This window comes from Notechis scutatus, chromosome 1 (assembly GCF_049901735.1).
Source record: "Notechis scutatus isolate UNSWTSFEM ecotype Mainland chromosome 1, rNotScu1.2, whole genome shotgun sequence".
Taxonomy (NCBI): Eukaryota; Metazoa; Chordata; class Lepidosauria; order Squamata; family Elapidae; genus Notechis; species Notechis scutatus.
In genome coordinates, this window is record NC_142009.1 from 115,136,261 (window position 1) to 115,161,212 (window position 24,952).

A 24,952-nucleotide genomic window follows, 5' to 3' on the forward strand; every position below is an offset into this window, starting at 1 on the left:
ATACTAGGGAAAATAAAAGGCAAACTGGTGACTTTATGGAGATGCCTGTGTCGCTTTCCTAACAGAAATAAAAGTAATCCTCAATTTACAACAACTGAGGCCCCAGATTCATGTTGCTAAGTGAGAAATTTGTTACGTGAGTTTCGCCCCATTTTACGACTCTTCTTGTCACAGTTAAGTGAATCACTGCAGTTGTTACATTAGTAACATAGTTTAAGTGAAGCTGGTTTCCCCATTGACTTTGCTTGTCAGAAGGTTGCAAGAGGGGATCACGTGACCCTGGAACGCTGCAATGTCACAAATATGAACCAATTGCCAAGCATATGAATATAATCATGTGACCGTGGGGATGTTGCAGTGTTCATAAGTGTGGAAAATAATCATAAGTCAGTTTTTTCAGTGTCGTAACCTCGAATGGCCAATGAACTGATATAAGTTGTGGACTAACTGTAGTTAAATGGTTTGCCTTCTTCTGGGATGTTTTCTTCACTTCCCAGTGTAGCCTACTACCTGCATATATCCCATCGAAGTATCAACCAGGTCTCAACTTACTTATCTTAGCCATGGTCAGCCAGGAAAGGAAAGTGAATGTTTTCTGGCATGAACAAAAAAATGTTTGAATGAATGAGGGAAAACTTCCTAACAGCGCTATTCCATCTGGGGAAAAAGATGCCCCTTTCTACTATTCTGCCTCCTAAATATGGGACAGCAATGGGACGACAGGAGGGTTGTGAACAACGCAACCTGAGGGACTTGACCTGACGAAAAGGATAATTAATATCTTTATTAATGACCACATTCCACAATTGCATTGTTTTTCCCAGGCTCCTAGCTTTGCTTTTCTCCATTTAGTTTCCATCCTCCCAAGGAGGAAAACAACAACAACGAAAAGAGATGCTGTTGTTGCGCAACACAACACAAGGCACACACACACACACACACCCCAAGCGGGAAAGCCAGGAAGCTCACAGCTTCAGCGATCCATATGCGCATGCCCGAGGAGCGACGGGCATTATCAAGTGATCATCAGGATCGCGAACTAAAAGTCCCTCGCGGACCCGAAAGCGAGGCGTCCGTTCGATTCCTCGAGGGAGGGGACTGAATCCACTCCCTCTCCTTTCGACTCACCTTGGACACCGAGCACGTGCTCATAGCGAAGGCTGAAGCCTCCCCCGGCGCCAAGACAGACCCGCCAACATTCGTGAACGGACTTCCGGAGAGAGTCCCCCTATCCCCCGTCCCCACTTCCGGGATCTGTAGCGTGTAGCCGTTTCTTTCCCTCCCTGCGAACTCCCGATGTAGTTCGTCCGGCTCGTGCTTGTCATCTGCGTATTCTCTTTCTGAGGCGAGTTCTGCGGCCGCCCCCGTTACCACAAAGGGAAGTCAGGCTGCAAGTGGCTCCTCCCCCACACATGACAGAAGAGTGGAAAAGCAGAGAGCGCCACTCTAACAAGAACTATGGCGAGGTGTCGTTTCCGGAAGTGCATTGCTGCTCAGGTATTGATCGTCCCTTTTCAAAGAATCATAGGGCTGGAAGGGACCTCGGAGGTCTTCTAGTCCAACCCCTTGTCCAAGGCAAGGAGAACTTATTCTATCACGGATAAATGACTGTCCAGTCTTTTCTTGAAGACCTCCAGCATTGGAGCACCCACAACTCCAGAAGGCAAAGTGTTCCATGGATTATGCCAAACAAACTTTATTATTTTCTTTAATAAAGCGATTAAATTAGTGGATCAGCTGTGGATAATAATTGATGTGGACTTCAGTTAAGTAATGCACTATATTTTGGCGTGCCAGAGATTCTGGAATGCCTGTCGTATTTTTCAGACAAATATTTTTGAAAATACTTTTCAAAAAATACTTTTCAAAAACTTCTGTAATGCATTCCTTCCGCGGGGGGGTGGGGGGAGTCAGGAATTTGGTAGCCTCTTTTCCAATTAACAAATTTTATTTTAAAAAGGGTATGAGTTAACGTGAGATGGAACTCACTTCATCAGAGGCTAAGGTGGGTAGGCTGCTTTGAGAGGAGAGGAAGACAGATGTAGGTTACTTATGAGAGAGATTACACATGTTTATGAATTTTTAATGTATGAAAAAAACATTGAAAGAAAAACACCTTTCCACATTTAACACTATGCTACTAAGACCTGCTTTTCAAAAAAAAAAATCACTTTGAGGTCTGCCTTCTAATGTCCTGGGAGATTGAAAGCTCCGATACAGCTTTGCCCTTGGTTTAAGTACTGATATCAAATTTGTGTCTGTTGATTCTTGTGCACTGGAAGATGAACACATCAAGACACATCTAATTCTCTGTAGGTACTTGCTGAGTTCTGTGATGGTGATGTTGGCATAGGGACAAAGTAGGCACCTAGTGTTGTTGCAGGGCTTATTTCCCATATTAGAATCATTGTTGTTTCTTGTTTGTGAAGATCTGCTTCAAGTTGGGTAAGTTGTCCATATTCAAGTCTGCTGGACTTTATGCTATTCACTTGCTTGGATTTAAAGCCCCTGTACCTTCTAGATTCAAGGCTGTAGTTCTTTATCTGAATGTTGATCTTCAGTGGAAAAGATCATTCCAGTTGCAAAAAGGAAATATATGGTGAAGCTGTACATTTTTATCTGAATGCTGATCTTCAATAGAAAAAATAACTCCAATTCCACAAAGGATAATGTATGACCTTGGTCCCCAACTTTTCTGGCTTTGCCAACCAGGGGGGCGGAGGGGAGAGGGAATGATTGTGTGCGAGTGGCATGCACATTCATGTGTGCACAACTCCATTTGCACAAGCAGCAGGTACACACACATAGCTGACACAAATTCCACCCATCGGTCTGCTGCTTGTGTGAATGGAGCTGCATGTCTGCTCAACCATTGCTTCCACAGCCCAATTCCCAAATAGGCAATGGCCCAGTAGTGGCTGCAGCCTGGGGTGGGAGGTTGGGGACCCCGATGCATGGTGTTCATTCTTCTAATAAATATTGGTCAATTCTTATGGAAGTAGGAAAGAAAGAGGAATCTACATCGCTGTAAGAATGTAGCCCCTGTATGCGTTTATATGTGATAAATTTTAATGTAATGAAATAGAAGATAAAAGGATAGCAAGGATATTATTGCCTGTTTATTCTTCCACACTAAATTTGGCAATTTTATTTAAAATAGCTTTCACATGTTTTGAAGATCCCACCAGAAAACCTGGTAAAATCAATCTCTGCTGTTCCAGTATCAAAAAATAGGTAGGATATTTATACTTTAGAATTTAATGTCTTGAGATTCTTTTGTCTTATGTACAAAATAGCAAATAAAACTAGGGATAAAGTCCTGGCACAGTGTTTTGACTCATTCAGTCTCTGTTTCAATTTCTCAATATTTCTAGCATCACATAAGACAGGAGACAGTAACCTTCAGATATTAGTGAACTGTAATTCCCATTATTGCATTGCTGACCAGGACTAATGTAAGTTGTAGTTCAGCAACATCTAAGAGACTAGAAGCTCCTAACATTTCCATAAGAGTAGTTAACTTTAGGCACCATTGGGCAAACAGATTAAGTGCCATTTTATGACTTTTGGTGTTTGAAGAATAGAAACTACAATATCTAGCTTGTATATTGTTAACTAGGCATATTAGTTTCACAGATTATTTGCTATTTCAGAAACTTTGAGGGATGAAGTTACTCTAGATATTTCCAGCTATGTTAACTCTAAACCTTAGGAATCGTGACCCCTCTGTTATGAAAAGAGTCTGAACCTTTACATTCCCCTCCCCCTTTTTTTAAAGGCAAACTGCTGATTTCCAATTTTCTATGAGTCCTGTATTAGATGCAAATTCTACAAATTACACAACTTCAGATATTAATCTTCAGGCAGAAGAGCTGGCAAACAAGGTATGTAGTAATAAGCATTGATTAGAAGCATCAATAAAAAGTGCTTATCAAATGTTTTGTACTGCATAAATATTATGAAAAATGGTATCCTACAGATTATGAAGACTTTGGGAGGGCCAATTCTTTGCCCTACTGTTTTTACCAGTGAAAAGAAAAAAAGCCATTCTTACCTTTGAACAATTGCAATCAATAGTCTTTTTAAAATTTGTTTGAAATACAATTAAATACTATTTGCTTGGATGACCCAGCTGCAGTTGCTATAATTCTTGAAAGCAACATTGTTTACAAGTTCTTGCTACTTTTGTCAGAAAGACATAGCAGCATTTTGGTGCAAGCTCCGGCCCTTTGGAATGTGCTTGCTATGTGTGAAAATGCACATAGAAAAATAGCAGGCTGCCTATTGCAATGCTGCTCTACCTCCTTGCCCTCCTTGCAGGCTTGAAAATGTGAAGTTACATAATACAGCGTACAAGATAATTCTACTTATTTGTGACTGACTCTTCTGTCTATATGCTTTACTTTTATTTTAGCTAAAATGTGATGCAGTCGTGAGCCAAATCAGCCCAGGTAAAGGAACAGTAGATTTCACAATAAATCGAGACTTATTAGCAAAGGTAAGAACTAATGTCTTAAGAATTGCAGAATAGAAAAAAAACATGCTAAATTTGAAGCTAGTGTTTTCTATAATAAGATACTGGTATAGAGCATACAGTTCCTATTCCATAGTTCTAACTTAAATGATCTTCCCAATGATGTAAGTTTAAAAAAATATAAAATAATAAAATACAGTTTAAAAATAAACATATCGGATAAAAAGGAGTAGCAATAATCTAAAAACACGTTTTTTAAAAAAAAAACCTTTTGCATGAATATTAATATTGTTATTTATGAGATCAACAATTATTGACATAATATTAATCATAATATTGCTAGCTAATTTAAAAATATATGAATGCCACGTTTTGTGAATTGAGCATGGGCAGATTGAAAAATGAGTGTTCTCAGTTCAGAAAAGTAATCAAGACTCAGAACGATGAATTAGCGTTGGCTGCTTGCTATCTGTGTACTTGAAAAGCATTTGCAGATGTCTGCTTAGATGATGTGAAGTCAGGTTTTTGCGGAGTGAGAGATTCATGATCTTGCAAATATCCATGAAAGGCATTACCTTGGCCTTAAAATGATCTCTTAATTCATTACTCCCGTTGTAGCTATGTGTATTTTGTTTCCTAAGACAGTGTTGCAGCAGGTATTTGAAGATGGCTCTGAATATGGAATAAAGAGCGAACTTTTCTCAGGCTTGCCAAAAAGAAAGGTTCTGATTGATTTTAGGTGAGTATACAGGCTTAGTTATTTTGGAGCATGCTTAAAGTGCTATGCAGGTTTACAGATTGGTTATGTAAGCAACCTGTCTGAAAATCAACATTGATACATTGGCCTAATTGGTTGGGTTCATTTGTTTCTAGTAAAGTAGGAAGTTTGCTTTAGGGAGTATTAAAACCAATCTTTTTACATCTGAGCATAGGTTCAGTTTCCCTTGGAATATGCAGGTTTTTCCATTTCAGTTACGACACAATTTTGTTATTTCATATTGCAATAAAATATAGGAAAGAACGTGAATACAGATACAAAGTGAAATTTGGGTTTTGTTTTGTTTTTTGAAAGACCTGTGGTTTAGCATGCAGTATATATTTCTGAAGGATGTCCTTCAGTATTGATTTTGTTAAGTGTTTAGTTTATAAAGCAGTGAAAATGCCCATGATTCCATTTACTTTGCCATACTATATTGTTTGCATTTGTTAGCATGTCATTTGTGTTTTCCTTTACGAGCTTCACAGTATGAGCTAAATGGAGAATACCTTTGTCCTGCCTTAGCCATGAAAGCCAGCTGGGTGACCAGGGGCATGTTTTTTTCTGTCAGCGCAACCTACCCACTGGGTTGTGGAGGAAATAGGAGAAAGCTGTGTTGGATATGTTCACTATCTTGAGTTATTTGTAAAAATAAAGGGCATTTATAAATAAATAAAAAATGTTGATTTAAAGTCTGGTTTGACATCTCTTCCTTTTTTGGAAGGTGGGGAATAGAACCTAAATGATGAATGTTCACATTTCTTGCAGTTCACCCAACATTGCAAAGAAATTTCACGTTGGTCACCTGCGTTCTACATTAATAGGTAAGATCTAAATATAATTAAATTGTAGCCTATAAATGAGGAAACCATCTGAATATGGTGATGTAGTGTAAGTTATAGTATTTGTAACTAGTGTGTGAACAATAGGTGCTGATGTTTAATCTTAATCACTTAATATTTAGTCTTAGGCTACGTGATAAGCTTTGAGCTGCTTTGAAGACATTGCTAAATGAGTATTGCTTCTGTGCATTTTGAAAGTTTTTCAAAAGGGGACCAGATTGAGATAGAATCAAACAAAGTCTTTTAAAAAATGACTTTGGGAATAAGGAAAAAAAATAATCATCTAGTTTTAACTCAAATGTTGAAACAGTGAAACTGAATTATTTTGCATCTAAGAACTTTAGATGATTCAAAAGAAAGACTCAGCTTGTGACCTTTCTAGATAATATACATTAAATAAGAGCTATAAAAAAAACCTATAGCCTACAGGTGTAATCAGTTCATTTCAAGCCTAGAAATTTTCTTCCTCTGATTTGCATTCCCTTAAATGTATTACTTAATGTAGACTCGTAGTTCTTCTTATTAACGTTAAGTAATGGGAACCTGGCAGGGAAGGTCACAAATGACAGTCATGTGACTACAGGGTGCTGTGATGGTTGTAAGTGTGAGCCATTTACCACATCATGATTACATGACTGGAGGGGTGCTGAGATGACCGGAACTTTGAGAACCAATCGTAACCCTGGCTTGTTTGGTACCAATACTAATTGTATCTTCAAACAGTCATTGACTGTTATTAACTGAAGAGTACCTATACAGTGATAGAAAAGGGAGATCAGATTATATAAAATGACCATTTGGGGATAAGAATGCAGCTGGGACAAATAATTACTCTGATTTATTTTCAGGGAATTTCATAGCAAATATCAATGAAGCGATTGGACATCAAGTAACAAGAATAAATTATCTTGGAGACTGGGGCATGCAGTTTGGTAAATATATATTTTTTAAAAATCGGTCTTATGGTTAGTGTAACATAATCTAGGCTGGTTATTTTCAGTCTTGTTATAATGAGCTTTTTAAAAATGAAAAGTTCTCAATTCTATTGTGGAAATGAATATGAGGACCCAAAGCAGGTCAAGAGAGATTGGGTCATTTTTTAACACTAAGAATACTGATATGTGCAATTTGTAAATTCCTTTGTTCTTTAAAGATAAATCACTTAATTTAATTCTAAAAATCCATAAAACAAGACTTATCATCCAGTCTGTATCTACACATATTTGATTACACCAAAAAAACAAGAATGTGAGTGTAAGAAACTTTGAATTTCTCAGTAACAAATTTCAGAATGGCCATGTTCTTTTGACTGTAACAGAGGGGGAACCAAGTACAAGGCCCTCCTATGCTTGCAGAGCTGTTCTGGGATTGTATTTCACATTTGAAGTGAGATTTGGACAGGTCCTAATGTTCTATGGAAAAGTATATTATTTCAGTTGAAGAAAATAATCTTTTACTCCCATGCACGAAACTCCCGATATTTTTTTCCGGGGTCCTTTGAGTTTATATGATCATGGCTCAAAACATCAAAAATTCATATAGCAGTGGTTTTCAAATAGCAGTGGTTTCCTGATATATTACTATAATTAGTTTCTGTTATTGTTTCTATTGTTGTTTCTTTTGTCACTGTTTCTATGATTGGATGTGGGTGACTTTAAATTGTGTCCTTCTGAAATCTGCTGGGCAAGCAAACTGTTAGCACAAAGCTTCTGTTTTTCTGCAGTTATTATTTTGAATAGGTTTTATTAGGTTTTTGGATAGCTTTATTAATTCCATATTTACAGTCTGTGCACCGTTTCCTCACAGGCTGAGATCAGATAATAATGTCTGAGTTTAACAGTTGTATTTTAGCTTTTATCGCTACACTTAACTCCCAGTGTGTCTTCTTATGGAGCACAAGCAATTAACCCAGGAAATATCTGTGTAAGAATAAATTACTGTTTAATTCAAGAATTCACAATGAAAAAAGATAAGAAAAAAAAGAGGGAAGTAATATGGGGGGGGGGGGGGAGACCTGAAGAAATTGTGTAAATAGGTAACTGTAGAAATTCCTTTAAACATTCAGAAATAAAAACTAACTGATTTATACAGTAAATTATTCTCCTTTAATTCCCCTGCAAAGTAGTAGAAATTGCTGTTTGTTATTGAAATGAAGAAAGAGTGCAAAGAAAAAGGTTTAATTCTGCCCAAATCTAACAGATTCAGTATCCCTAGTTTGATCTTCGGGTAATCTGATCAGTATCCAAACAATGACATCCAAGCATTAGATTGTATTGGCTGCCTCGGTGGTGCTCTTCATATTGACACAAAAGAGAGTTCCACTGTTCACGGCAGAATAGTCCCAGGCTCTGATAGGACACAGCTCCCTGTCCCTAATCCCCTTCATTCTCTACTCATTGAATAGGAACATTTGTATTGTGAATCCTTACATGGCAAACAAAGTTCAAGACTATGTAAGCCAGATTCATAAACATCTCTATATGGTCATTTTTGCAGTGCAGACTTCCATGTCAGGACTCCTCAGCATTAGGGAGCATCTGCAACTGCAGGATATTTTGTCCCAGAGGTGCTTTTTCAGGAGGCAACTGGGCTTTCTTGTTTTTTCTTTGAAGACATTTTGCTTTTCATCCAAGAAGCTTCTTCAGCTCTGACTGGATGGTGAGATTCCTGGATGAGAAGCGAAACGTGTTTAAAGAAAAAACAAAGTCCAGTTGCCTCCCGAAAAAGCATCTCTGGGACAACCATGAGCTGATTGACTGAGAATCTCCATAGTCAAGGATATTTTGTTTATTTCTTTGTTCCTTCAGATATATGTTTAAAATTTGTAGTGACAGAGAAATAATAAACATAAATTTAAAATATACTTTTAAAAATCAATGATATAAAAAAGAAGGCCCTGATATGCTACTAGTAAACTCAGTGAATTCTTCAAGGATCTCCAAATGTCTCCAGGAAGGGCCATGTTTTCATGGATCTTCAAAAATATAGGGAGATGATCCAAATATGGTGGTTGGTAAGGGGTATATTAATTTATTCTTCTGTAGTGTTTGGGTTGTGTGTGTGTGTACTTTTTAAATCTTATTCTGTAAGCTATATAAAATCACTTTCTGATTGAGATGGCTTTGAAATCAGTGAGTAAACAATAAACACTTAGGGATAAGCTGAGTTGGATCCTCTTTGTATAGAAAATTACTGCTTAATTTTGGGAATACTCCATTTCTTAGCAACTTAGTTTCCTAAGTTGCTAAGTGTAACCTCTTTTTGCTTCCTCATTCCTTACGTTCATTATGCGTTTTCCCCACACTGTGTGATACTGATACTGTATTGCCACACCATCGCACACTTTTAATGATGTAAAAGTCAATGTTTAGGTATGAGTAGGTTTTTGCCATGCTGTGTCCTTTTTATTCACATCCTTGCCTGCCCCAGTACACATCCTGTTTCAGTATCTAAGTACACAATTTATGTCCTTTTATAGAATTCTCATGTCACTTGATCAATATCCTTATAGCTAGTGGTTTATTCTGTGGGAGCCAAAATTTATAGCATGCACAAATGTGTTTTTGGTTAGTGTAATCTTGAAACTTACTTTAAAAATTAAACAATTTTATCATCCACATTTTTATTATTGAAAATAGAAGGAGGGCAAATTATTCACTGATTTTATTAAAAAAAATATTTTAATTACATGTGAAATAATTACTTTTTTCAGGGCTGTTGGGAGCTGGTTTCCAGTGGTTTGGTTCTGAAGAAAAACTAAAATCTAATCCTTTGCAGCATCTTTTTGAGGTATGTTAATATAATGGCAGTCTATTAAAATCATAATGTGAATAAGCATAAATTTATCAACCCTGTAATTCTTTCTTTTTTTAATATTTTTTATCTTGCTTTCCTGTTTCTATTGCCAGACTTCTGGAACAAAACGAATTCCTTAAAAATGGTAAAAACTGTGTTGCAGTTCACTTTCTGGCTTATTTAACTAAATAAAATGAGAAAGAGACAGACATTTGAGACCCTAGAGAACTATTAGCAATCAGGACAGAGAACATTGCCCAAACAAATGAGCTGCCCTTCTTATATGGCAGCTTCCTATGTTCCTATAACTGTTTGGTTTTGCTCAGTGAGCTAAGTAGAAACACATCCTTTTTTCTTTCTTTATGGAAGTGATATTTATTAGGAAGATGGTGTGGGCAAAAGTTAAAGTGAATAACCAAGTATTCTTGGACTTCAGTCCCAATCAGCAAGGCTAGCAGCCAAGGAATATGGACTAGGAGTCTGCCATTTCCTGGAGGGAGTTATCAGCTCTTATATATTGGGGTAGCAGACTTTCCTTGTTGATCTTCCTGTGATCCTTGCCATTGGGGTGAAGATTACAGGATTTTGAACCTGGAAGGTCTTGAATACAAAATAAAGGTTTCATCATGGGCTGTAATCTTTTTGTTGATGGAGAAGACTTTCAGATTGAATTGTCCTGTATTTTTCTTTTTTTAATACAGGTTTATGTACAGGTCAATAAAGCTTCAGAAGAGGATGAAAGTATTAAAACTCTGGCAAAAGATTTCTTTAGAAAATTGGAAGCACAGGAAGAAGAGGCTGTGTCATTGTGGCAACATTTTAGAGATGTTAGCATTGAAGAATATGCTCGGGTGTATAAGGTGCTGACTTTTCTTTCAGTATTTAGGAATTATCCAATTCTAGGTATAACGACACTTAAATATTTCTGAAAAATGTGCAGCCTTAGAATTGCCTGACACAATTCTATAATATAGTGTGCATTGTAAAACAACAGACCACTATATGATTCAGAAAGAGAGATAATTTTATTTTAATCAGTGACCAGCTTAAAACAACCTATAACAAAATCCAGCAATACACATAACATACTTAAATAAAAATAAAATAATGCATCGTTGGTCTATTAACATAAATGAAAATGCACCTTAATTAAGAAAAATAGCTAAATTAGTTGTAAGTGAAGTTTATTAAGCAGCAATTGACAGTGTAGAAATAAATTGTATTGTAAAATCTAAAAAAAATATTCATGATCAGTTATAAATAAGACAACCAAGAATAGATGAAACAGATGTAACATGAGATGGATAATTGTGTGTCATGTAGAATAATATTATGTTCTGTTGCATTGTTTTTTTTTTTTGTTTGTTTGTTTCACATCACTTGCATATGAAGCCTTGCTGGTTTAGTGGAATATCTGTAGAGTAGAATTCAATATAAAAAACCTTTTGCGAATTAATAGCATGTTAATGGAACAAATTACATTTGACAACCTATTGCAATATTCCTACATGACTGAATAGGATTTTTTTTTTCAATATCTCTTGATATTTTTTTAAGCTCCATTTTCATTTACTCTGTCTATTTTGGTTTAGACCAGTGGTAGTCAACCTGGTCCCTACCACCCACTAATGGGCGTTCCAGCTTTCATGGTGGGCGGCAGGGGTTTTGTCCCCTACTTTATAAATCACCATTACTGTGGAACCGGTGGGCGGTTAGAGAAAAATTTACTACTAACAGAGATACAAAAGTGGGCGGTAGGTATAAAAAGGTTGGCTACCCCTGGTTTAGACTCTAGAAAGTCTTCAAGCAGAAAGCCATCAGAAATGCAGATTACATGGCTGTGCTGAGTGGGAATTCTGGGACTTATACAGCCTTTTGTCGGAAGAGAATGGTCTCATAGTTGAGGTTATTCTTGCCGATTCTAATTACTTTTTTCTTTTCTTGATGGGTCGTCCAGCGTCTGGGAATCTACTTTAATGAATATTCTGGAGAATCATTTTATCACGAGAAAAGTCAAGAAGTTATTAAGAGATTGGATGCAGAAGGACTTCTTATGAAAACGTATGAATGGGATTCTTTATTTCCAGTTTTTTGAAATGCCTGTTTTTCTGTCTTAATATATTGTATGTTGAGTCAAAGCTGTGTCACTTTAAAGCTGGACCATTTGTCTGAACTATATTAATATTTGCTGATTTAAATAACTAACTTAACTTTGTGAATACTGACATGCAGATACAGAGGGAAGTTTCACTCAGGGACACTTTATTGTGCAAATGGGGGGGGGGGGCAACATATACATCTTTAAGAAGAGAAATTGAATCTGAAATGTTTGCAAGACTTGCAGGCCTGAGGTAAATGGTGAACTGCCAGCTCCTCATACTTTCATATGTGTCTTTCTTTCCATCCAGCAGACAGCATAGGACAGAAGAAAAGTCATCAATATCATCTTTGACATACTGTGGTCTTTTTCATTTATTACCATAAAGGTTCTTTAGGATAATCTTATCTAACCGGATGTCTCCAGGTCTATGGAGCTAAAGCTTTCATCATTGGCCATGCTGTCTGGGAATTCTGAGATTTTTAAAATCTAACCTAGCCTCAAAAATTCTGGAACACAAATAGGAGTACATGTACACAGGAGTACAGTTAGAGTATATGTGAATTGAACAAGATCTTGTGTTCAGAACTCCCTTCTTCCTTTTCCTCCTTTGCCATTGTAATTTGTAAATGAATGTTATTTCCCCAAGATCTATATTTTTGTTGTGTTCTAGTTCAAACATGGTGATTTAAAGTCACTTCTGATTAACTGCCGAAGAAGCTAATGTCAAATTTTCCAAATTTAAATTGGATTCATTAAGCCAGCTTTTATTTTAATCACAAAATCTATTTTGTGTGTAGGAAGCAAATAAGAAGTTGGGGAAAACAAACTACAATGTATTATCCCAGCAGCTTTGGAGGAGGGATAATCTTTTGTACATGATAATGACATGCAATAATGAGAAGCCTTTTGATGATCAGGGACTGTTTTTTTAATATTGTCCAGGTGAATGAGGGCTGCAGTAGGTAAATGGGGGGAGGGGGGCTGTATTATATACATAGGGCTGTGACTTTTTATTTTGTTTGGGGGGATCACTTTTAAAAAACACATTGAGCTTTTTTTTCAGAGCTTACAACTGCCTTTTTATTTCCCATTAACATTAACATTAAACCACAACTTCAAAGTATTTTTATATTTTTCTTGCATTATCCTTATAATCTTAATTATTGACATACTAGAACACTATCTGCCTGCCTGCCTGCCTAGCTATCCATCTATTATCTAACTAGCTAGCTAGCTAGCTAGTTAACTAGCTGGATGGAAGTGGATATTAAGAAAATCATGTACAATTACTTCTTGCAAGTAGATTGTTCAATGCTTTTTTTCATCATTTTCAGAGAAGGAGTAGGAAAAGTGCGTCTTTCTGAAAATGGAGATCCGGTTGCTGTGATGCGTAGCGATGGAACTTCGCTTTACTTAACAAGGCAAGCATGTTGTGTGATTGTTTATCAGTAAACAGCACATTATTTCAACCCTACTGATATATTTAATAGAATATTGCTGGTGGACAGATATAATCACAAACTGTTCATAATTTTGAAAGGTAGCATAGAAGTTTTTTTTTTAACTGAATATTTCATTTGGAGGATTTATCTGTTCTTCATGTTTCATTTCCAGAGATCTTGCTGCTGCTATAGACAGAATGGAAAAATATAAGCCTGACGTTATGTTATATGTCGTAAGTATTCTATGCTTTATATAAATTGCTTTGGTAGACGATGAAGATGTTAATGTACATTTTATAAGCATCTAAGCATTTTAAGAAATTTTGTTAGACCATTTCAAAAGATAAGTGTTTTCTAAGAAAATAATGGTATCATAATATGCTGTTCATCAAAAAAGGAGAATATTTATACCTCAGGGTTCTATGGTCATATGCTGATCACTCCCAACTTCTCTAAGCTTGATAGGCGCTGCTGGTAGATTCAGGAAACCTGCAATTCATGACATCAGATTGATGTCTTGTTTGACAAAACTAGTTTTTTCCAGCCAAGGGGCTTTTAATTGGGTTGGACAGTAATCGCCATTTACTGCAATTATTTTTTCTGCAGTCCTAACTATCCACTGAAGTCTGCACCTGTCCTGTCTGGTTGCTGTACCAAACCAGAGTAATAGATGTACAGATGATAGACTCAATAATTCCTCTGTATAACTAAATCAGCAGCTTCTTGGATAGTTTGAGCTTTCTGAATTGATGCAGGAACAATCTTCACTGTATATTATATATACAACAAAGAATGTTATAATATGAAATAATATATTAATATAATACTAATATACTATTATCATATAATACAATATAATATATTAATATTATAATATGAAATAATGTTATAATATGAAATAACTGGGGCAACGGAAGGCTTGAAATATTATCTATTTCAAGCCTTCCGTTGCCCCAGTTATGATTTGAACATTGGAACTTTTCCAATTTTCCAAAGAAAACTCAGATAAATCCAAGTTTCATAGCATTATTTTTTTCCTTGGAAATCAACTGTGACAATGCTCTTTTGCATTTGATTGTTATGCACTAAATGACTAAATTGTTTTCCCCTCTTCTAAGACAGACAAAAGTCAGAGCTCTCATTTTCAACAAATGTTCCAGATTCTGAAATTACTTGGTTTCACTTGGGCAGAAAGGTAAATGTGAACATATCAAGAAGTTTAATTTAAAAAAAAACCTGAACAATGGTATTTTTAACATTAGAAGAGGAAAATGTGACAAATCAAATGTTCTAAATTTTTAGATGGGCAGAATATGGATAGTCAGAATTTGACCATTCTGGAAAGATTAAAAAAACAACTTATTTTAAGCAAGAATGTTAATGGTGGTTAAGATGTTAGATAGGAGCAAAAGTGACACAGGTTCATATCCTATCGATGGTGAAGCATGGAAAGTGTTGTGCCCCTTTTAATTCAGCCTGCCTAAGAGGTTTATTGCAAGGGGAAAATCCTTTATGAATCCTTAAACTCTCATATGAAATTATTCATGCAATAAAAAATAAAGTGGAGACTGTCTCCTTATATAAAATTTCAGTATTTGCTCTGGAATCTGCCTTTATGCCAGAGTAATTATGTGGAACACTATTAGTTCTATTTCCTGTTTTGGAGGGTTAGTTGGTTGCTTGAATGTTTCAACAGCAACCTCTTCATTAAGATTCTCGTTCAATATTGAAAGTATGAATCTTAGACAATCCTGGGAGATTCACATTTTATACTTAGGAGAAGCTGCCCTATGTTGAATCAGCAGCAGCAAATAGGACAAGGTGAAGTTAATCTTTTCTCATGTAAATTACCACATTGCAAAGTGATTGATTGGTGGTTAAGCAAATATGAAGTTGCTCTAACTGATTTAGGTTAAGCTTGTAAGGTGAATATAAAAATAAAGTTGGTAATAATGTGTGTGTGTGTGTTCTCTTTGTCTTCTATGTGTATAAAGGCACATTGTTGCCATGTCAAGCTTTTCTACATAATTATTGAGATGGTAGATCTTCCTGTTCAAAAAATATAGTTCATATTACAGCTATAGGAGCCGTGGTGGCGCAATGGTTAGAATGCAGTACTGCAGGCTACTTCTGCTGACTGCTGGCTGCCTGCAATTTGGCAGTTCGAATCTCACCAGGCTCAAGGTTGACTCAGCCTTCCATCCTTCCAAGGTCAGTAAAATGAGGACCCAGATTGTTGGGGGAAATATGCTGACTCTGTAAACTTAAGAGGGTTATAAAAGCACTGTGAAGCAGCATATAAGTCTAAGTGCTATTGCTATAGCATGGGCAATGAAAGAAAGGATGCTTATGTAATGCACACATGTGGATATATCTAGTTTCTAATCCTATTTTGGAGGGAATAAAGTCTGAAACTAAAGCAAAACCTCCACTCCTACATGCGTAAAAGTAGAGCATAAGAAACTGTTCTCAGCCATGGCTAATAGAGCACTTCGTACTTAGGTTACTTTATTTATTAGATTCATAATCCACTCTTCATTTAGGAACTCAAAGCAGCATCTACAGCATTTCCTTCACCCCTTTTCCCTCACTTCAGCAACTCTTGAGGAATAGAGCTTCTGTGGCTGAGGGTAGAAGTAACGTATTTTTCTGAGATCAGGTTTAACTCTAAAAGTATGAAAATGCCATTCTTATTAAGGGATATGTTTGTAGTTTCTAAGGCAGAAAAATAGTCACTTTTTATCTATGATGTATATTAGACCAGGGGTCCTCAACCACCGGGCCGCGGACCGGTACCGGTCCGTGGAGCACTCTGTACCGGGCCGCAAAGAAAAAAAAATTTAAAAAAAATGGCAGCTTTCTTCGCCTTCGGTGAATGCTGCTGGGATCGGGGATCAAGGACACAAATGAGAGAAGGGGAGGGAGGAAGCAACCGAAGCCTGTCCTGCTCTCTGGCTCAGCGGCTTTGGTTTCCTCCCGCCTCGTTCCTCTCTCGGTCGCTCTCTCGCTGCTCCACCAGCCCAGGAAGAAACTGCTTCAAAGAAGCCGGGGGGGGTGGCTTTTCCTGTTGCCGCAGCTCCTCCAAAGCGCCCGTTTACCCCCACCCCACCCGCCCGCCCGCGCTTCAATTCAGTGCTCCGTTCTGCCTACCTGCCTGCCTGCCTTCATTTCGGAGCAGCTTCGGCTGAGAATAATAACTATTCGCCTCTTTTTATCAGCCGAAGCTGCTCCGAAACGAAGGCAGGCAGGCAGGCAGGCAGAACGGAGCACTGAATTGAAGCGCGGGCGGGCGGGCGGGGTGGGGGTAAACGGGCGCTTCGGAGGAGCTGCGGCGACAGGAAAAGCCACCCCCCCCGGCTTCTTTGAAGCAGTTTCTTCCTGGGCTGGTGGAGCAGCGAGAGAGCGACTGAGAGAGGAACGAGGCAGACACCTGAGGGAGGGAGGGAGACACCTGAGGGATGGGGCTGAGGGAGGCAGGGCCGAGGCGCTCCTGAACTTGGTGGTTTGCTGGCAGACGTTTTATTACCCGACTAGGTAACAACATCAGATGTTACCTAGTCAGGTAATGAAACGTCTGCAAGCAAACCACCAAACTCGGATTCTCCCCCCCCCCCGCAAGGTCCTTGAAAAAGTGTTTGTGCTTGAAACTGGTCCCTGGTACAAAAAAGGTTGGGGACCACTGTATTAGACCCATCAGTTAACAGAAATCGTTTTTGTCCTCTGTGTTTGTAGGTGCCAACATGTGCCCTTTGGGAGAATTCAAGGCATGAAAACTCGACAAGGAGAAGTGATTTTCTTGGAAGATGTTTTAAATGAAACGTGTTCCCTGGTATTAGAAAGAAGTGCTTCTTCAAAAAGTTAGCCAATAAATTTTCTCTGATAAATTAATATTTTATTCTGGTTCTAGAAAAAAGACTATGTGTGTTTTACCACTTTATGGTACAGTTTAAGCCACAATTAGTTCAGCTTCTTTTGCTTTCTATATAGGGATTTCAATTTTTTTTAAAAAACCTCTAGTAATAAAATATGTTTAAATAATCAGGAAAATAATTCAGCCTTTACCAATAAAGACATCAATCTTTTTTTTCATTCTACTCTGTCAGTCAGTGAAATTACATCCTTTTTCAAGACTTCTTTGACTAATTTAGTTTTTTCAATTCATATTTGTTTGTTTCCTTATAGAGGATACTTTACTATTTTGATGCATTTTGTTTCATTTTTTCTCTCCTGTATCTATCAGTTGTAGGCTTTAATATCTGACACTGTTTGGATAGGTCTCTAACACAATTCTAAATTATTTCTCTAAAAGATAACATTAAACACGAACCTAATTGCACAAGCCTCCATTCATTTTCATATGTAATGATACACAGTATAGAGTTGAAGAATATTGGAAACTTCATACAAACAATTTAAAAGACTTCTGGAATCATTTTGAAAAATAAAGTTATTTAATCATTGCTGAAGCCACAGTATGTTAGTATTGTAAAAGGAAGCTGAACCTCCAAGCGTTTTTTTTTTTTTAAATTGTAGTGGGATACAAATCAAATAAATAAATTATGAAATTATGTATATGTGTTTTCCAGATTTTGTTAACTATAGTCAAGATACGATGAAGAGCATGTTCCTATTATCTCCTTTAACTAAGTAGACCGCTTCATAAAGGGCTTCAGAACCAGCTTCTACCAGCAGCCTTGTGTACCTGTTGGTGAAATAATGGCTTTTCTCCTTTTATCTGGCCAGCCACAAAGGAATGTGACAATCCTTCTGAGACCGCAGAACGGATTGGGCTCGCAGCACTTATCATTCAGGTCTGTCATCCAATTAATGGCAAGATGAGTTTCAGGAATGCTGAAAGCTCTCTACTCAGTTCTTGACTGATTTGTCATTTCAGGACTTCAAAGGCCTTTTATCTTCTGATTATCGGTTTAACTGGGATCACGTTCTTCAAAGCAAAGGCGATACAGGTGTCTTCTTGCAATATACACATGCCAGGCTGCACAGGTATTGAGGGATGATTTGGGCCCCATTTTTTTTCTAAGTTGGCCTTCATCTGCGTCAGAATGAAAGTTACAAGTAAAGGGGATTGGGAACTTTTCTGCTGTGGCTTCAGTGTGCTTAAATAAGATGAAATATATAGAACAGGCAAATGGGCAAGTTTTACTAAAAAGTTCCATCCATTTCATATAATGGAACTTTCTCCTTTTCTTCTCCCAAAGCACATATCTGCTTTGAAGAGTTCTCATAATTCCTATGAATACAACTGTAGAGTGCTGTATTCCAAGAGAGGCTGCAGAAGAATTTTCAGTAATAGAGAGTAGATCTGGAGTATAGCAATGGAAACAATACTAACTTTAAACAGGCAGCAGAACTCAACAGAATATAAAAAGAATTAAAGAACATTTTTAGACTTTTTTTAATGTATAGAATATAATATTTAATCCTGCTATAATTGCTCTGTTGTTTATATATAGTCCACCAAGAAGCAAAGAACTATTTTGAATATTTCGTACTTTCCCTTTTCTTCTGAAACTACAACTTTGCAGTTTGCTTTGTAAATCTTTTGCAGTGATCAGTCAAATGCTTGTACCAATGTACCATTTCAACAAAACAACTAAGGTTCTTTTAAGATTGTGCTGTTGTAATGGATAGTCATAAACTACATGGAGACTCTGTGCTTACTGACTTGAGCTCCTATAGGAAAGGCAGCTTATCAATGAAATAAATAAATAAGAAATTTTCAGAGGTATTTAGACCAGGCCTGTCAAACTGGCAGCCCCATGGGCCGGATGCATCACATGCAGGCCACGCCCATCCTGGCTCTGCATAGCCAAAAAAATGTCATGATACATTATGTGACAGGATGGAATTTGACATCCATGATTTAGACCATCCGTGTTACTAACAGTTTTCTCTTCCTCTCCCTAGTTTAGAAGAAATATGTGGTACTGTCAATCAAGGCACTCCTGTGAATACTGCTTGTTTACAAGATCCACTAGTAATATCCTTACTTCAGCATCTTCTCAGGTACTTCAGCAGTTTCTAATGCAGTCTTTGCAGATAGAACAGCACTGAACACCGTTTGTATACTTTTTGTTAATTATGTTTGATCTTTCTATGCAACAGTTCTTGAAGACAGTTAACTGCCTATCCAAGTAGATAGCTGGTTTAGAATCCACAGAATGCTAATTATAGCCTAGAAAATTTGGAAAAGGAATATCATTATTTGAAGTGTTTTTACTTTATTTCCTTGCTAAAGGTCTTCTTAGAATTAGTCTAAGGAAATAGCCAGAGTGTTAAGTATGCTTTATATTCCATTGGCATTTTGTTCATCTGTGATGCCTACGAAATGGATTGTGGTATATATTAGCTTTTGTTGTTTGGAACAGCAAGCGTTTTAAAGTGCTTCAGGCTATTCATAATGTGCAGTGTAATGCCATGTAGATTAAACTGCAAGTGTGCCCAGCTGCGCTTATTGAGTTATAGGAGATATTTTGGGGTAATATTTACCAAAATATATATTTTAAAGATATGTAAATGTATAAAACAAAAAAGGCAAGAAACAAAATATCTTACCTTTGGGCCTGTGAACACTGCACAGTCCAATGAATTGGATCTGCAGAAAGAACACAGTGTTAGGAATAGCAAAAGGCCTTGACAGTGACAAAAGTAAGGTTGCTTAAAGCCTTCCAGGTCTTGAGGAGAAATGGAGGGAAGACAGAATAGCTTGTTAGTTTTCTTCAGGGCTGGGATTCCAATTTTTTAACAACCAGTTTGGTGAGCATGGCCAGGTGGGCGTGGCCATGTGACTGGGTGGGCATGACTTTTTTTTTTTTGCAGAGCCCCTCCCCTCCATTTTTTCTTTAGCCTCCTGGGCCTCAGGGGAGCCGGAGAGGGCTTTTGCTCCCAGAAGGTTTTCCAGAAGGCTTCTCTGGGGTTCAGGAAGGAAAAAAACAGAGCCCCATGCTCCATTTTGGGGCCTTCAGGGCCCCTCTTCCTAGGGGGGCGTTTTTGCTCCCAGAAGGCTTCTCTGGGGCCCAGGAAGGCAAAAAAATGGACCTCCATTTTTGCCTTTCTAGGCCTCAGGGAAGCCTCCTGGGTGAAGCAGTAAGACAGTGAGGGGAATCCCGGCATAGCTGATCGTAGGAACAACTGATTGTTGGGAGGGGGAAAATAAGAAATACCTTAAGGAGTGATGGGCAGGGAAGAACGCAGTCAGCAATGCACGTGATGTTGCGCATGCGTGATATGGACTGACTGGGCGGGGAGGGGAGGGGCAGGTGGAGAGGGGCAGGGCCAGCCAGGGGCACGATTTACTGGTTCTCCAAACTGGGCAGAATCATAACAACCGGTTCTATAGAACCGGTCCGAACCGGTAGAATCCTACCCCTGGATTTCCTCACCGAAAAGGAAATAAGGAAAGAGCAGGCAAGAGCATTTACATAAGCCACTGATTAGCTAGTAATAAATATGGGATTCTGCTATTGCAACATAGTATTTAAGGCCAAAAACTAAAAAAAAAATCTTGCTCATCTTCCACCATCCCCCATACTAAAAGAAAAAAGAAAAAAAAAATATGACTCTATTACTCCAATATTCTCAGCAAATACAGGGTCATTTGAGGAAATAATCTAGCCACTTTTTCAGATAAGCAAAATTGTGGTTAATTGTATGACTGGTACTGAACAAAAGCTAGTGTATATATAGCAGCTATTTGATAGCATTTTTTTTCCTGGAATAGTTACTCCAACTGTGGAGGTTTTAAAATGAGCTCTTCACTCTAAGTGGCAGGTGTGCTCAAAAATCTGACCTCATATGACAGTAAAGCTGGAATAGAACTTAGATGTGAATGTTCCCTGGGTAGCTTGTGTTTTTTTGAATCAAATGCTCCTAAATGTGTTCCTTTCTCCCTTCAGATATGATGAAATTATTTATCAGTCTTCACAAGATCATCAGCCGAAGCATATTGTTAATTATCTGTTTAAACTCAGGTAAAAGAAACAAATGTTGGAGCCCTTGAACAGAACAGATACATTGCTTTTAAAAGTGTTTAGCCTCAAAGCAGATAGTTGGATATAATCAAATGCTGTTTTTTCGAACTGAAGGCTTCAGTGTGGTGATGAATGGAGGTGATGGATTAGGCATGAGGAGATTAAGGTCCAAGTCCATCCTCAACCATGGAAATTCATAGGTGATTCTAAGTCAATCAGTCTTTCAGATCAACCTACTCAACAGCTTTCTGTTGGCATGAAATGAAACATTCAAAAAATCCTTTTACATTTTAATAATGCCCATCAATTTCAAAATCAATGCCTCATTAGATCAAAAAATAGATTATGTTCTTGAAAACCTTCTTTTAAATAATTTTGCTTCTTCTGGCTTACTTTCCTAGCTGTAGGTTAACGGTTGACTAATGATTTACATAATATCAAAGAAGATCTGGTTTCTGCAAATTTAATTTTCCTATCAAATATTCCAAATGCCTTAAGCATTTTGCTGAATGCTGTACATTATTGTCTTGAGTCATTGGTGGAAAATCAGTTCATGAGAAGCCTTCAGATAAAAAATACCTTTGTGAAAATCAGATGGTGACCTTTCAAGAGATCATAAAAAGAAACTAGTTTTTCTTGCTGAGATACATTCCATTTCTAAACATGACATTTCCTGGAACAACCTACCAGAAACAGGAAAACTTTTTAAGCCTGGGAGCAAACTTATACTTTTTGTGATTTTAACAATATTTAAAGGAATGAACACTGAAGCAAAATCCTAGCTAGCCAGCTGTGCCCTTTCAAGGGTATTTTATTCCCTCACACCTGTATTTTTCATCCCTTGCAGTAGTTATTCAGAATCTCATGGGTATTGAGCATGCTCAGTCTGATGGGGCTATTTTATCCCTAGAGTCTTACTATCTGGTGTTTTAAAGGTTGCTTTTATCTCTCGTGTACATACGTGGCATAATTTTGTTTTCATAGATATCTCAAAGGATGAAATTAAGATTCATATATATTATACTGTGCAGCAGATGGGCTTGGATAAAAAGCTGACATTAGTGAAAAGAAAAAAAATACAGTGTTCCATTAATGACTGTGTATATGGTATGTCAAGATTAAATTGAGACACCATTACCATTAGAGAAATATGCAACAAATTTACCTCATTAGTGAATTAAGCCATGTTATAGTTTTGCATAATACATTGACTCATAAGCTATCCAACCAGTCACAAGTCACGAATAGGGTTTAAACTGATTGTTCAATTGGTTGTGCATATGTAACCACTAGATGTTTAACTGGGCTGGCTATACAAGTTATAGGAAAGCAGCCAATATACAAGGTAAAATTCAATTTAAAGTGAGTCAGCACAGCCTTTCCAACCTTGTATCCTCCAGAATGTTAAAACAATAATAATCCAGAAATCTTAGTGTTTCTGCCCACTGGGAATTCTTGAAGTTATCCTAACATAGCTAGAATTTACAAGGTTAGGAAAGACTTTTGCAGCAGAGTATACAAAGGCTGGATCAGGCCTTATCTTCAACACAGAACAAGCTTGCTTATGATCAGTGATTATTGTAGAACTTGAACAAAGGTTATGAACATGGATTTGCCCCCTCAAACAACACTCTTCTCCTTGGTCAGAAACAAGAATTAGCATCTTCTAGCAAGGACTATACTGCAAGGACTATAAGGAGCATATAGAACTGCCATTGTTAGCTAAACAATGGCAGTTCTATATGCTCCATATAGTCCTTGCACTGTTTTGCCAAAAAAGATGTTCTTATTCCATCTGAAACTTAAGCATGTGTAGCTCACTTAGAAATCAGCACTACTATGTTTGTGGCTGCTTGGTTTAGGATTGCTCTCTTTTGGAAAATGTGTTCTCAGGCTTGGCATTTCTGTTTTAGTCATTTAGTATCTGCAGCTCATAGAAATCTCCCTGTGAAGGGCAGCCCTCTGGAACTCGCTCAGGTAATTTTATTTTATTATTTATTAAATTTACTGAATTTATATGCCACCCATCTCATGATCCAGCTTACAATACAATAATAATTCTCAGTGATTGCAATGTGTTATCTCTAAGCAGTAAACCTGGAGAAAAACCTCTTGTAGAAAAGTTGCTATTGAAGGGTGGAATATGAGTTAAAGGAATAAATGAATGGCAGGGTTCTGTATCTGGAAACATGAGAAAGGGAGAATGAAATTACTGCAGTAGCTCAGCTTGTGAACTAGGATGCTGTTCTTTTGAAGGTTGTCCCTGGGAAGCTGTGAATATTGCTTAATATTAAGAGGCCACAAATCAAAAGTCAGCCCCTTCTTATATCCATCAGTACATGCAAAGTATAATTCGGAGTAACAGCTGACTGGGAACTCTAGAAACAGTAAGCTTAAAATACTTGGAATACTACAGGTTGAGCATTTGAGGTTGTTCATCACCGGTTCGATATAGGGGAAAGCTATTTCATACCCTTTTTAACTTTCTGAAAATGGGACTGTCCCTAAATACTGCATCAAGTTTTGGTTACCATACAGTAAAAAGATGTTGAGACCCCAGAAAGAGTGCAGAGAAGAGCAACAAAGATGATTGGGGACTGGAGGCTAAAACATATGAAGAACAGTTACAGAAACTGGGCGTGGCTAATCTAGTGAAGAGGAGGACCAGGGGAGACATGATAGCAGTCTTCCAATACTTGAGGGGCTGCCACAGAGAGGAAGGGGTCAAGCTATTTTCCAAAGCACCTGAAGGCCAGACAAGGAATAATGGATGGAAACTGATTAAGGAGAGATTCAACCTAGAAATTAGGAGAAATTTTCTGACAGTGAGAACTATCAACCAATGGAACAGAAGTTGTCTTCATCACTGGAGGCTTTCAAGAAGAGACTGAACTGCCATCTTGATGTAGGCAGAGTCTCCTGCTTGGGCAAGGGGTTGGACTAGATGGCCTACAAGGTCCTTTCCAACTCTGTTATTCTATTCTTCTCACAGAAGAAACTACTTGCATCAAGAAACTACTTGCATCCAATAAAGGGGGAAAGTTCCTTTGACCAAACAGTGTATATACAAAATCTGCTTTATGCTAATGGGCAGGGTCTCCTTTGGGGAAGTAGAAGACTGGAGGAAATAAAAGAAGTTGCAGATTTATTGGTACAAATGGGCATTTTAATAGTTCTTATTGTAAAATGTTTTTTATACTGCCATAGCAGGGGGAGGGGGCATGAATAAGAACTGTTTTCATTAAAAGCAAATGACAAAAATTGCCATTTCCTCTTCTTTATCTCCCCTCACCCTTTCCCCCCCACTTCAGGCAAGGCTCTGCCTTTTTCACGCTGCTCGCTCTGTTCTAGCCAACGGAATGAAGCTTCTAGGAATCACACCTGTAGATAAAATGTAATAGGGGAACTTCCTTGATGCTTTTCCAATGTATCTCTTATGAAGATTATCTGATCTCTGATTTGGACTTCATGGCCTTTCCAGAGTGGTGGGAATGTTCGGAAGGCGCTGTGGCATGAATTTTCCTTCTCTATAATAAAGCCAGTTCCAGGT

General features: G+C 37.6%; 2 protein-coding genes across 8 annotated transcripts in view; one reads left to right on the forward strand and one right to left on the reverse strand.

The window, feature by feature from the left end:
• The window catches only part of ORC3 (origin recognition complex subunit 3), a 37,068-nt gene extending 35,676 nt beyond the window's left edge, over positions 1-1,392 (reverse strand). The window contains exon 1 of one of the 2 annotated variants that reach the window (XM_026666540.2): positions 1,129-1,392. In XM_026666540.2, coding sequence (XP_026522325.2) covers positions 1,129-1,152 — 24 coding nt within the window. In that variant the 5' untranslated portion in view covers positions 1,153-1,392. Of the gene's footprint in view, positions 1-969 lie in introns of both variants that reach the window. The other variant, XM_087943688.1, reaches the window with a different exon arrangement.
• RARS2 (arginyl-tRNA synthetase 2, mitochondrial) lies at positions 1,209-24,952 on the forward strand. Of its 6 annotated transcripts, none has more exons than XM_087943736.1 (20): positions 1,209-1,345; positions 3,161-3,234; positions 3,779-3,884; positions 4,415-4,498; positions 5,116-5,213; positions 5,956-6,055; positions 6,922-7,005; positions 9,786-9,862; positions 10,570-10,728; positions 11,826-11,929; positions 13,304-13,390; positions 13,584-13,644; positions 14,530-14,606; positions 17,144-17,268; positions 18,155-18,222; positions 18,306-18,415; positions 19,340-19,438; positions 21,328-21,402; positions 23,316-23,379; positions 24,714-24,952. In XM_087943736.1, exons 6-20 carry the CDS (start codon positions 5,974-5,976, stop codon positions 24,798-24,800), a joined length of 1,359 nt encoding a protein of 452 aa, XP_087799862.1. In that variant the 5' UTR covers positions 1,209-1,345; positions 3,161-3,234; positions 3,779-3,884; positions 4,415-4,498; positions 5,116-5,213; positions 5,956-5,973; the 3' UTR covers positions 24,801-24,952. The 6 variants fall into 6 exon arrangements, with proteins under 6 accessions (XP_087799862.1, XP_087799858.1, XP_026522327.1 ...); XM_087943732.1 differs by having other exon boundaries at positions 6,000-6,055; XM_026666542.2 differs by having other exon boundaries at positions 1,240-1,497; positions 6,000-6,055.